The sequence below is a fragment of the Aspergillus melleus genome, assembly GCF_016097325.1.
Source record: "Aspergillus melleus strain CBS 546.65 chromosome Unknown contig5, whole genome shotgun sequence".
Lineage (NCBI taxonomy): Eukaryota > Fungi > Ascomycota > Eurotiomycetes > Eurotiales > Aspergillaceae > Aspergillus > Aspergillus melleus.
In genome coordinates this window covers 1,887,030-1,899,921 of record NW_025763374.1, presented here as the reverse complement: position 1 = coordinate 1,899,921, position 12,892 = coordinate 1,887,030, and the positions used below count along the sequence as shown (strand labels likewise).

The 12,892-nt window shown below is 54.3% G+C and overlaps 4 protein-coding genes across 5 annotated transcripts; 2 read left to right on the top strand and 2 right to left on the bottom strand.

Annotated features, from left to right (window-relative positions):
* Positions 1 to 149: 149 nt before the first annotated feature.
* On the bottom strand, positions 150 to 1,500 carry LDX57_009084 (aminotransferase class I/II-fold pyridoxal phosphate-dependent enzyme; the record flags this gene model as incomplete). Its single annotated transcript, XM_046090806.1, has 3 exons — positions 150 to 479; positions 534 to 676; positions 729 to 1,500. The coding sequence occupies 3 exons, from the start codon at positions 1,498 to 1,500 to the stop codon at positions 150 to 152; spliced, it is 1,245 nt and encodes a 414-aa protein (XP_045946781.1).
* A 579-nt stretch (positions 1,501 to 2,079) lies between these two features.
* On the top strand, positions 2,080 to 4,700 carry bioDA (adenosylmethionine-8-amino-7-oxononanoate aminotransferase; the record flags this gene model as incomplete). Its single annotated transcript, XM_046090805.1, has 5 exons — positions 2,080 to 2,267; positions 2,320 to 2,419; positions 2,480 to 3,813; positions 3,863 to 4,440; positions 4,528 to 4,700. 5 exons carry the CDS (start codon positions 2,080 to 2,082, stop codon positions 4,698 to 4,700), a joined length of 2,373 nt encoding a protein of 790 aa, XP_045946780.1.
* A 1,216-nt stretch (positions 4,701 to 5,916) lies between these two features.
* On the top strand, positions 5,917 to 7,159 carry BIO2 (biotin synthase; the record flags this gene model as incomplete). Its single annotated transcript, XM_046090804.1, has 2 exons — positions 5,917 to 6,129; positions 6,194 to 7,159. 2 exons carry the CDS (start codon positions 5,917 to 5,919, stop codon positions 7,157 to 7,159), a joined length of 1,179 nt encoding a protein of 392 aa, XP_045946779.1.
* Positions 7,160 to 8,039: 880 nt separating this feature from the next.
* On the bottom strand, positions 8,040 to 12,883 carry ENA2_4. Of its 2 annotated transcripts, XM_046090802.1 has the most exons (4): positions 11,521 to 12,883; positions 11,197 to 11,462; positions 9,088 to 11,137; positions 8,040 to 9,025 (listed from the first exon to the last, which is right to left on the bottom strand). In XM_046090802.1, exons 1-4 carry the CDS (start codon positions 11,758 to 11,760, stop codon positions 8,396 to 8,398), a joined length of 3,186 nt encoding a protein of 1,061 aa, XP_045946777.1. In that variant the 5' UTR covers positions 11,761 to 12,883; the 3' UTR covers positions 8,040 to 8,395. The 2 variants fall into 2 exon arrangements, with proteins under 2 accessions (XP_045946777.1, XP_045946778.1); XM_046090803.1 differs by having other exon boundaries at positions 9,088 to 11,462.
* Positions 12,884 to 12,892: the final 9 nt, after the last annotated feature.

Below are 12,892 nucleotides of genomic sequence, written 5' to 3'. Positions count from 1 at the left end.
ATTGAGCGTAGTTTTAGGTTCTCACAATATCCAGATAATCTATTCTCGATACAATTTGAAGAGAGTCTTCTGATACTTCACATCTATTCCCACGTACTCTTACACTTGAACCTCGCTCAGTGCAATGAAACAACCTCTTCTTAGGACCATCACAATCGAGCAGCCTTTTTCTCCGTCGTTTGGTTCAACCAGAACTCGATGGTTCGCACGAGCCCGTCGATCTCCTGCATGGTATTCCCTGCATGCAGGCACACCCGCACCCGCTCCCTACCTGCAGGAACGGTGGGCGACATGATGGCCCGCACCACGAACCCGGCGCGTTGACACACGGCCGCCAATTCACGCGGTACCGGACTGCGCAGCGAGAATATCGGCGAGCTGGGGAAATGGTCCACTTCGAAGATTGCCGGATCCCAGGAGTCTAGCTCCCCGAGTCGGTTTCGGAGGTACAGGATTAGTTGTTGGAGTTTGTCCTGGAGCTGGTATATCTGTTAGCCATTTTTTCTTTGTTAGTCAGGATACTTGGGTCTTACGTGTTGGGTTTCTCCTTCAGATAGAAGCTCGTAGGCTGTGCGAATGGACGCTAGGAAGGGAAATCCCATCGCAGTGGTGTAAATCAGGCTGCGGGCGTAATTGATCAGATAGTCTCGAGTATCTGTGCAGCAGAGTACAATAGCTGGCAAAGAGATTAGCATTTTCTCGACAGTCGCATCAACAACAAAGCTTACCACCATGACTAGCCAACGCTTTCCCGAACGTATGAACCCGTATGAACATACGGTCCTCCAGCCCCAAATCCTGAACAACGCCAGCTCCGCGAGGGCCAAACGCCCCCGTAGCATGCGCTTCATCCACAATAAAGTACCCATTGCCACCGGTAAGCAGTCGATCCACAATCTGCACAAACTCCTGGATCGGCGCAATGTCCCCATCCATGCTGTAGATCGATTCCACGGCGATGAAGACATTCCGAGCGCCATTTTGAATCAGCGGATCGCTCTCAATCTCAGACTGCAGCACCTCCTCGAAGCTTTCCGGCGAGCTGTGCGAAAATGGCACCCGTTTGCCCGCGCGCGATAACCGCATGCCTTCTCGAGCACTGGCGTGGATGAGTTCATCATACACGATCAGATCTCCCGGCTGCGGGATGCAGGACATGACGCCGACATTGGCGTCGAACCCCGAATTGAAGAGAAGGCCTTTGGGCGCGCCATGGAACTCGGCGATGAAGTTTTCTAAATCCTCGGCATAGGTGGAGTTGCCGTCCAAAAGCCGTGAACCCCCGCTGGCAAACGGGTATGACGGGGGAGCTTGCTGGAGGTGTTGTAGCAGACGTTTTCGATATACCGAGGACGTGGACAGTGATAGAAAATCATTAGACGAAAAGTCTACCGACGATTGAGGCAGCACGGTGAGTCTGCGACGAGAAGCCTTGAGCTCTCGGCGATGCAGAGCCTGCCGCAATGAGTCACGTAAACACTTAGGCGATGGACGATCCATTTGTTTACGTTGACTAGTATACTGGCGGGGTTGGTTGGTGCGGGGAATAGGGACGATCTCAGAGGACGTTCCGGGACCAACAGAATAAAATGGACGGGATCAAATAAATGCAACAAACATAGCGTCTGTGAGTCTAACGGGGGGCACTGCCATTATCACCATCCACCACACCGGGGCGTGGAGCCACGTCGAACATGAATAGAGTGGATCGGATCGCGGCACACGAGCAAGGCACAGGTCAGTGGTGGCTTATTTTGTGCCATTTCGGCTATCCTTAGACCCTAGTGTGTTCTAGTGTCTGTCGGGGGAAAGTCGAAGGTGTTGAATAGACATTGAGACCCACGGCGGAGCGTCGTCAGGAACAGGGAAAAGAATTGAGTAAAAATAAAATAAAATAAAAACAGTTGGGGAGGCGGTGGCTGCCTGACTGCCTGGCGTGGCGGGCCTCAAACGAGCCTCGGTCAGCCATGGTTTCTCCTCCGGCCTCGCCGCTTAAGTACAAGCTCTAGTAACCATTGCATTAAATCCTTTCAATTGCACGATTGACCATCTCATTTCACCCTGTCTAGCTGAACGGCCATGGCCCCCGTGGGAGCTGCCCTCTGGCGTTCGTTGCGCGCTCATCAGGTCTACGGAGCCAACACTGACGTAGGCAAGACTATCGTCTCGACAATTCTTTGTAATGCCGTCCAACGTCAGAAAGCACCGGGCAAAGCAGCATTCCTGAAGCCAATTTCGACGGGTGCGTTGGACGACGCGGACGACCGGTAAAGTGGGCCTGTCCGCGCAGAAATTTCCTTCTATTGACAAGGATTGTAGACATATTCAACGCTACGCGGCCGGGGTTGCGACCAAGTGTCTATACCAATTCGACGAGCCGGTCAGCCCACACATTGCGGCTCAGCAGAAGAATTTTCTTGTATGATGGCCGCTTCTCTATGGACTGGGGCGGACGCAATGCTTACCTTTGTTTCATCAGATTCCGCGCGACGATGATATCATCGCCTCCGTTCACAAGACGCTCTCCGGCTGGGCTGGCAGCGACGTGAACTTTGCCCTGGTAGAGACCGCTGGCGGTGTCCACTCGCCGGGCCCCAATGGCAACTCCCAGGCTGATCTATACCGACCACTCCGGCTGCCCATCGTGCTGGTTGCGGATTCCCGTCTGGGAGGCATTTCCTCGTCTATCTCGGCGTATGAGTCACTGCTGCTTCGAGGTTACGATATCCACTCTGTCCTACTCTTCCGCGATGATTACTACCAGAATCATGAATATTTGCACTCGTACTTCCAAAAGAAGAGCATTCCGCTTGTTCCGTTAACTCCGCCTCCGTCCAAGCCGACGTCACTGGACGCCGAATCCTTAGCGCGAGATGAGGAAGCCATGGCGACCTACTACGGCCATGTGTCGCAAACTACAGACATCGAAGGCCTGCTGGATCAGTTGACTGCCAAGAACATCGAGCGGATCGACCGGTTGGAGGCCATGGCCAGCCGCGCTCATGAAACGATTTGGTACCCGTTCACGCAACACCAGGGCATGGCCCCTAAGGATATCACACCAATTGACTCGGCTTACGGTGATTTTTTCCAGACCTTCTCGAAGACTGACGATTCGAGCCAAGAAGGTAAACTCCAAGCTACGTTTGATGGTTCCGCCTCGTGGTGGACGCAGGGTTTAGGGCATGGAAACCCGGACCTATCCTTGTCGGCGGCTTACGCTGCGGGCCGGTATGGACATGTGATGTTCCCCGGGAACATCCATGAACCGGCCCTGTCGCTGGCGGAATTGTTGATCCAATCAATTGGAAACCCGCGTCTCAAGAAGGTTTTCTACACGGACAATGGCAGCACCGGCATGGAGGTGGCCGTGAAGATGGGTCTTCGGGCGGCATGCGACCGGTACGGATGGGACGCCAGCAAAGAACAGATTAGCATCCTAGGTCTCAAGGGCAGCTATCATGGCGACACTATTGGCGTTATGGACTGTTCTGAGCCTTCCACCTTCAATCAGAAGGTGGAGTGGTACCGTGGCCGAGGATACTGGTTTGATTTCCCTCTGGTGAAAATGTCCCAGGGGGTTTGGAAAATCGAAATGCCAGCAGACCTCAAGGAATCGCTAGGTCCAGATCTCGAGCTCCCGTCTCTGAACTCTGTCTTTGATGTGGAAGAGCGGGTGCGTTCTGATGTGGGACAGCGCTACAAGGAGTATATTCGGAGTACCATCGAGACCCTGGTCCGTGAGAAAGGGATGAAATTTGGCTCCCTCATCATGGAGCCGGTCATTCTGGGTGCCGGAGGAATGCTGTTTTGGTAAGTCATCGATCAAACTTCAAGATCAACCGTCTAACGAACTCTCCAGCGATCCTCTTTTCCAGAGATGTCTCGCCGACGTTGTCCGTGCACATCCCGAACTTTTTGCGACTTCAGCCCCCGCAGCGCAGACGGAGACGTCATGGTCTGGGCTGCCGATTATCCTGGACGAGGTCTTCACCGGGCTCTACCGTCTTGGCCGCAAGTCATCGGCCTCCTTCTTGAACGTCGATGCCGATATCGCGGTCAACGCCAAACTGCTCACCGGTGGACTCATCCCGCTCTGCACCACCATGGCCAGCAGGGAGATCTTCGAGGCCTTTTTCAGCCCGGAGAAGAGCGATGCGTTGCTTCATGGACACAGCTACACTGCCCATGCCGTTGGCTGCCAGGTGGCCGTGGACTCCCTGCGGACCATGATGAAAATGGAAACCGGTGGGTCGTGGGACGAGTGCCGCGCGGATTGGCAAGTACCGCAGGACGCTGGTCGTGACGGGAAGTCACCCGAGGTCTGGAGCGCGTGGTCTCACCGGCTGGTGCACGATCTATCGCATGCAGCTAGCGTCGACGGGGTATTTTCCGTGGGAACCGTCCTGAGTATCGAATTGAAAGATCTCCACGGAGGAGGTAAGTCTAGAAATCCAATTTTCGCAGGTTGTGCTCGATTTGTGGCCGACCCCAGCCGACTAACATGTGACGTCTCCACCGCGTTAGGCTACACGTCGACGGCAGCTCGAGGCCTCCAGGAGAAACTGGCGGCAGGCGGACCGACGTTCACCGTCCATTCCCGAGTCCTAGGAAACGTGCTGTATCTCATGTCGAGCGTGACATCGAAACCCGAGGCGCTGCGCGAGGTGGAAGCTATCTTGCGGGAAGCGTTGATTTAACGATTATATATCATGACTATACTATATGTTCAGTTTAGAACTTCAGAATGGTGAGGTGACTAAGAGAATAAAACATTGCGCAGAGTGTGGAGAATAAATTCAGATTCAGAGTTCAGACAGCTCCGACTCCGTAGTTAATCACTTACACCGTACACAGTGTAGTGCTTCGTAGAACCTGCACGTCGAGAACCTCAGGCCGAGAGAAGGCTATTGTCGGCCCAAGGCAGCCCCGCGCCCGGCTAAACGATAACGTCGATTCTCGATTGTCGCTGTTTACCGGGAAACCTCGACGGGCTAGTTCTCCGTCGATCGGAGAATTTGACTCCAGGATCAGGCACCTTGTAAATTCAGAGGTATCTCATAATCGTAAGCAGAGACAATCAGGGACAATCAGGGACACTCTGCACCGCTCACCGGCGGCCCGACGGGAGTTGTGCCTATGACTCAGCAGATCTCGTGCCTGTCTGACTGGTTTGGTTGGTTTTTATTTTGATTCTCTCTGGAGTACTGTAGTTTGTTGGTCTGTTAGATCAGGTACAAGTTCCTTTGGTCCGATGAACATCCTCCATAGTCAATTGGATTCCCAGCAATAGGTGGATACCACTCCGTAGTGTTGAATATTTCATTTCCCTCTGATCGGACCCATCGGCCATCTTGGCTGGCCAGGCTTAGTCCAGTTGAGGATCCTCACGGTTGATCTCCCTCGGTGCTCGGTGTTCGGTGCTCTCAACGAGAATGATTGTCTTAGTTCTACAGTACATCCTCTGTCTAGAGTCTATCCACCATAATGACGTTCGTCCGGTGGATATTCTCTTCTCTCTACGGAACACTGCGTACGGGTGCAAACCCCCCGTTGAACGGGCGTTGGGGTCAACAGGGCCTCCCCACGATGACGGCACTAGGAGGGATGTTATTTCGATTATCTTCTCGCTGACTGGTGCCATGCCCACTTTAGCTTTGGCGGGCCTCGTTCTTCTTCTTCTCCTTCTCTCTGGCTCTCTCGCGCTCTCCTCCCCCCACTTGTGAGTAATTACTGCCATCACCGGTTGTGAGCCCACTTCCCCTCTTCCAGTCGATCGGTCCATTTCCCGTGGGCGCTTTGCTTAATTGTTTTTTCCGTGCCAACAACATCTTATCACTCTTCCTTTCGTTCTGCCCCCTCTTTGTCCATCTACTTCGTTGGTGAGCACGGTTTCGAAGCATCCACCCCGCGATCATGTCGCTTCCTCTGCCGCGGTCCCTGCCCCGGACTCTCCTGAAGAGATCCTACGGCACCATCCAGAACTCCCCTAGTGCCGCCTCCCTCAACAGCAGAATCTCAATTGCTCTGCAAGAGGCCACTGGCGCCACTGCTCCGCGCACCAATTGGACCCGAGAAGAGGTCCAGCAAATATACCAGACGCCGTTGAACCAGTTGACCTATGCGGCCGTACGTCCTCCCCTTCTCTCCTGGACCCCTCCCATGGGCTGTAGTCCTAATTTGGTCCTTCTAGGCTGCGGTTCACCGACGCTTTCATGACCCCTCCGCCATCCAGATGTGCACCCTGATGAACATTAAGACCGGCGGTTGCACCGAGGACTGCTCGTACTGCGCCCAGTCGTCGCGCTACGACACCGGGTTGAAAGCGACCAAGATGAGCCCCGTCGACGAAGTGCTCAAGGCTGCCCGGAACGCCAAGGCGAACGGGAGTACCCGCTTCTGCATGGGTGCCGCCTGGCGCGACATGCGTGGCCGCAAGACCAGTCTCAAGAATGTCAAGCAGATGGTCTCCGGCGTGCGCGAGATGGGCATGGAGGTCTGCGTGACGCTGGGCATGATCGACGACAAACAGGCCAAGGAGCTGAAGGATGCCGGATTGACGGCCTACAACCACAACCTGGACACCTCTCGCGAGTTCTACCCGTCCATCATCACCAGTCGATCGTACGATGAGCGACTGAAGACTCTGTCTCATGTTCGAGATGCCGGCATCAACGTCTGCTCCGGTGGTATTCTGGGTCTGGGCGAGGCGGACTCCGACCGTATCGGATTGATCCACACGGTTTCGTCCCTGCCTTCGCATCCCGAGTCTTTCCCCGTCAACGCTCTCGTTCCCATCCCCGGTACCCCGCTCGGAAACCGCAAGATGATCTCCTTCGATAAGCTCCTGCGGACCGTTGCCACTGCCCGTATCGTTCTTCCCGCTACCATCGTACGTCTTGCCGCCGGTCGCATCGCTCTCACTGAAGAGCAGCAAGTTGCCTGCTTCAACGCCGGAGCCAACGCCGTCTTCACAGGCGAGAAGATGTTGACGACCGATTGCAACGGCTGGGACGAGGATCGGGTGATGTTCGAAAAATGGGGCTACTACCCCATGCGCAGCTTCGAGAAGGGCGACGATGTCTCGCCCACGACGAGCACCGAGTCCACCACCACTCCGGAAAGCGTATCTCCTGCGCCGGCCGCAGCATCTTCGTAAATAGCGTTCCCTTCTCCCCCGCAGTTTTGCGCGGTTCTGTTTATTTTTGTTAGCTGGTTGGTTGAACTGAGATCACTCCGCTGGGCGATGACTCAGTCCGAGATGAGGCATTATTACGATCCAATAGAAGCAATGCGATCGGCACGATTCACCGTATGACCGAACTGCCCCCCGCGTAGATTTGATTCGACCCGACTGATTCCGCGCTTCTTGGGCCTACTCTTGGCGCTCAAGTGGTCTCTCTACACTTTTCCATTTTGCTCTATCCCTTGCGTTACTTGAGTTGAGGGTTAAGAGCGCTGCCTAAATTGCTGTCACATGATGGTGTGTTGGCTCTACTTCCTGTGTACGACGTAGTGCCTACCTACCTAATGGGTATAGTAGTGAATATGTCCTCCGCTGAGATTCTCCGCTCTCCTCTCTTCCTCTTCCTCCTCTCCCTCACCTACGGACTCACCACCTAACCACTCTTTGCTTCATCATGACCCATCTGATCCTTTCATCATACTCTATCCTCCCATGAAACCAACATCTCCCCCACCATCAAACCCATACACGTACTAGTCCCAAACAAGAAGTTCGGCAGAGAAATCCCTCCCCCGGCCATAGTCCCCTTTCTCCACGTTCTCCGGTAACCCAGTCATACCAATGATCGATCCAGGTGGCGAGGATATCTAGGCAGATACAATCTTCAGTGTCACAGAATGCTTGGAATTACGTGATGGGTGCAGGTTACCCCTCAATTGAAGGTTTAGGTGATGCTATATAAGGGTGGGCTTCGTCTGCGGATTGAGGGTGGTCGTTACTTGGGGAAGGATTGGAACTATAGGTAAGTTCTACACATTACCACATATTATCATCAAATTCAGGGACAGTGAGGGTTCAGTGCAAGGAAATTCATCAATTCTATATGCTATGATCTCATTACATGCAACATGTCGAACATATCCAGTGAACCAATCATTCCGAAATATGTGCGAGCGAAAAGAAGAAAAAGAGTTCGTCACCATGCGTTCGTCCTGAGGAAGCCAACTAGTTCGGTGAGTGTTTATCCGCATCCACAGTCGCGGGGGGTGTTTCGCGCTGAGGTATGGAGGACTGCTCGGTTGAGATGTGCACTGAACAGTCATCCTGAAGGATCTGGTAGGTAGGCTTCCCGGGATCCGCAAGCAAAGCTTTTGAGATAACAAGTCGTATCCAGGCACTCTAACGGATACCTGGCATTCAAGGCCACATCTAAACCATGGACTGCTCAACCTTCATGTCCGTGGCCTGAGTGTCCGACCGGCTCATCGTGGGATAACGGCTGAAATCACCGGGCAGCTTTCGCTCGCCCTTACCCTTGCCAAGACGATCCTGGCGTCGGAAATAGATCCGCTTAGCCCACTTCCAACTCTCCACGCCGAGGAAGAACAGGATGGCTTCCACGATCACGACGCCCCATTCCCAAGAGATGGGCTTGTGCTTGAAGACAATGGTGTTGATGACGGGGATGTAGAGGATGGGGAAGGTGGTCAGGAAACCGATCATGATACCGCAGAAGAGGAACTTGTTGCGCCACACGTCGAACATCCACTGCGTGAAGTATCGCTTTGAGTCGGGCTGCATACGGAAAAAACTACGTCGCATGTCGATCTGCTCCCAGGCGAGGAAGAGCGCGAACCAGGTCATGCAGACGAAGGTGGTTGCACGGGCGCGGTACACTGTGGTACATTCGTCCGAGGCGTCGCTGTTGCAACCGCTGGCGAGGTCGCCATCGCCCCAGCCGAACATCACGAGGGAGAAAGAGGCCAGACAAAGAGCCGCCATCCAAACGCCGTAAACGAGGGTGTCCACGATGACTTCCCAGGTGAAGATACCTTGTTTCTATTGATGATGTTAGTGACGGTTCTTGGCCAACAGATTCCAAGAAAGGCAGCGAAACTTACACTCTGAGGTGGGCGGTTCATGATATCCGGCGCGGCGATTTCCATTCCAAGTCCCATATCAGGAAGACCAGATGTGATCATAATGATCCACAAGATTTCGACAGGAGCAATTGGGAAGACCGATTGTCCGTTTCCATCCTTGAAGACAAGGCCAATGAGCAGGGTGAGAGCCAGTCCAACGTTCTCCGCCAGCAAATGCAGGACGAATTTTTGAATGTTATCGAAAATGCGACGACCCTCCTCAATTCCGTTGATGATCGAAGCGAAATTATCGTCAGTCAAAACCAGCTCGGAAGCATCCTTGGCTACATCGGATCCAGCTTGACCCATGGCAATACCAACATCGGCGCGCTTCAACGATGGCGAGTCATTCACACCATCACCGGTCATGGCCGCATACTTTCCTCGGCGGTGCAACGCGTCGATCATACGGACCTTGGTGTTGGGGGCACAGCGAGCAATCACCAGCGGGAGAGTGGGCAGATCATCAATTTCGTCTTCGGTCAGCTTGTCGAACTGACTGGCAGTCATGACCATGGCATCTGCCACATCCTTGGACAGACGGTGCATGTCGGTAGGGATAATGCCCACCTGGGCGGCGATCGCGCGCGCAGTACCGGGATGGTCACCAGTCACCATGTGAACGGAGATTCCAGCGCGGTAGCACTCTTCAATGGCACCGGCCGTTTCAGGGCGAGGGGGATCATAGAGACCGACCAATCCGCAGAAAGTAAGTTCCTTTTCGACTTCCTCACGAGGAGGCACTTCCTCGCCCTTCACGGGATTGGGGTTTTCCCGGCAGGCAAGACAGAGAACTCGAAGACCTTCCTTAGCGAGCGCTTCCATGTTCTGCAAGATCTCTTCCTTGATGTTCTCATCCAGAGGGATAGGGGAAGAGCCCGGTGTCCAGATGACGGATGTGCAGGATTCGATAACACGCTCCACGGCACCTTTGGTGAAGATCATCTCCCGGTCCTGGCTAGCGAAAATAACGGACATCTTCTTGACGGTCGAATCGAAGGGATACTCGGCTTTCTGGTGCCAGATAGCCTTCTCGCCTTTGGTCCAGCGATCGCGGCCCCAGTTGAACCGGGATGCGAAAACCTGAATGGCAATGTCGGTGGGCTCACCACGGGCCTGCCACTCGTCGGCGTCGGACTTGTGAACGTGGGCCAAGTTAGCCATGGACGCAACGTTGAGGTATTCCTCCAGCACTTTGTTGTCTTTCAACAACTCTTCCGGCTGGGTCGGTTTGCCGAGCATCTCACGGTCAATCTTCACGGGCGGGTCAGAGAGCAAGCTCAGGTCACCCTCATAGGGGTTGAATGGGTCGCTCGACGCTCCCACGGAGTAGGTACCCATAGACGGGATCCAGGCCCTTTTAGCAACCATGCGCCCTTGAGTAAGGGTTCCGGTTTTGTCTGAGCAAATGTTAGACACAGCCCCGAGAGCTTCCAAGGAGTCAAGCTTTCGAACAATGACATTTCTTTCAACCATTTGCTTGGTTCCTACCGCCATGGTAATGGTCAGGACCACCACGAGACAGGCAGGAATCATGGCCAGGCCTGTTGCCACTGCGTAGATGATGACTTCCTTGTCGTTGCGCATTTCGTTGGCACCCTCGACAATGATGGCGAGAACGACGGCAATGGCAAATAGCAGCAGGGCCAGTTTGGATAGTTTGCGCTGCAGAGGCGTTCCGACGTTGATACCCAAAAATCGTCCCACGGCATCCGTGCAGGTCAGGGTCCAGGCCTGCACGTACCAACGCTTCTTGGTTTCGCCCTGGGGACCGCGCTTCACTGGTCGTTTCCTGGAGTCGTTAGCATGGAGCGCCGCGGCGATGGCTCCAATTTCAGTTCGCATTCCGGTACCGACAACCACGCCACGGGCACGGCCTCGGGTGACTGTGGATGAGCTGTATGCGATGTTCAGGCGGTCACCGGGACCAGTATCGTCGTCAAATACGGAGTCAACTTCTTTCTGCACGGGTAGAGACTCTCCGGTCAAGAGGGCTTCGTCGGTTTCAAAGTTCATGGCGTCGACAAGTCTAGCGGCGATCATGTTAGCATCCAGCCATTCGTCTGGCTAGAAGGAGCAAAGACATACCTAACATCGGCAGGAACCGTGTCGCCCACTTTGAGTTCAATCATGTCGCCGGGAACAATTTCCGTGGCGGGCACCGTGGCAGTTTTACCGTCTCGCGTGGCCACTCCAGTGGGGGAACTCAGGTTCCGCAAAGAGTCCATAGTTTTCTCCGCCGCATAATCCTGGTATACACCTACGACGATGTTGAGACCAATGACGGCGGCAATGACACCACCTTCGATCCACGATTGGATACCAAAACTAACGGCCATGGCAATGATGAGGACCTAAGAGAGATGAATTGTAAGTGTCATGTCGAATTGGATGGAGATAAAGAATACTCACCAGCATCATTGCATTGGCAATCTGTCGGATGACAATTTTCACCATCGAAACGCCTTCGCCGCCCTCCAATTCGTTTGGACCATATTTGCTCAGCCGTTGTTTGACTTCAGCGTTCGTCAGACCTTCCTCCGAATTGACGGAAAGTTCCCGGAGGACGTCTTCGTATGAGAGGGCGTGGGCGGGTCTGGAGAGCGGTTGCTCAGTCGCACCCAGCGACTGATCTTTTGCGTCGTGTGCCATCTTGCGTCTCAAGATGGCAGAAAGTTGGAGGGGAGGAGGGAGATGTTGAGAAAGGTAAGAGGAGGGAGAGAGTGGGGAGGGGAAGGGTGTGTATTGCGTCGATGCTTGGTTCTACTAATGAAGCTTTGTCTCTTAGGGTGGCTCCATATAGATTGTGTCCTCAAGAGAATGTGAGTCCATACACGAACCTGAAAACCGACACACGGGGTTGGAAATCTAGATCCTACTGCTGTTAAAGTTCCTCCTTTCAGAGGGTCGGGGGGAATCCATGGCCTATTTAACTTTAGGACTGGGATGACGCGAGGGCAAAGTCATCCGCTTGGCATCAAGACCAATTCGATTATTTCCATTATCACCGTCGGCTGGGCCAGCGGGCGTACGCCAATCACAGGGCCAGAGACGACAACCTTCTTGGCAGCGAACCTTGGACGAGGGAGGCAAAACGAGGGTATCTGGACGAATGCTTGACGGGTATGACGCAGACGACCGGCTGCCCGCCACGTGAGACTCGGCTAACGCTCGGCGGCGTGACTTAATACGGCGAACCGAGGGGTGGCGACGGTCCGTGATTGGCCACCACTCCCTGCATCTCCAGCGGGAGCGCCAAGTCTCCCGCGCCCCGGAAGAGCCTTGGCGCTTCTTGGGTACTTTCCCGCCTTCGGTCTGCCTGGAGGCCTGGTGGCTCTTGGCACGCAGCAGGAGGGAGGGGTCCGAGAGCCACTCACAACCCTAAATGCAACCCGGCGCTCGTCTCGTTGCTCCACTAGTCTCGGCCCTTCTTTTTTTGGGGGTGGGTGTTACTGTTATCATGCTGGCCCGGTCTAGCCGACTTATCCGTCTCCTACGTCTGCCCTATCTCATTGGACCTATCTTATTCTGTGTCCTGTTGCTTCTGCAATCTTTCTAATCGTTCTCGTCTTTCGGTTCCGGAAACGAAACGAACAGAACCCCCGACGTGCTCCTAGGGGAATGGCGGGTGATCGGCCGAGCACCGATCTGGTCGGCGTTGTAGTCGGAGCGGTCCTTTTGTTTGGCGCCGTGAGTCTAGTTCCGATGTGAGTACGCTGATTTGATTTGATTACTTTCTATTATCTTCTGGTCCCCGCCTTTCCCCCCCTCCCCCCTCCATCCT

Coding starts and splice junctions, on each gene's coding strand:
- ENA2_4 (XM_046090802.1), bottom strand. CDS start 11,760: ATGGCACACGACGCAAAAGATCAGTCGCTGGGTGCGACTGAGCAACCG. Junction 11,138..11,196: donor ACGGTTCCTGCCGATGTTAG/GTATGTCTTTGC, acceptor GATCGCCGCTAG/ACTTGTCGACGCCATGAACT. Junction 9,026..9,087: donor TGAACCGCCCACCTCAGAGT/GTAAGTTTCGCT, acceptor CATCATCAATAG/AAACAAGGTATCTTCACCTG.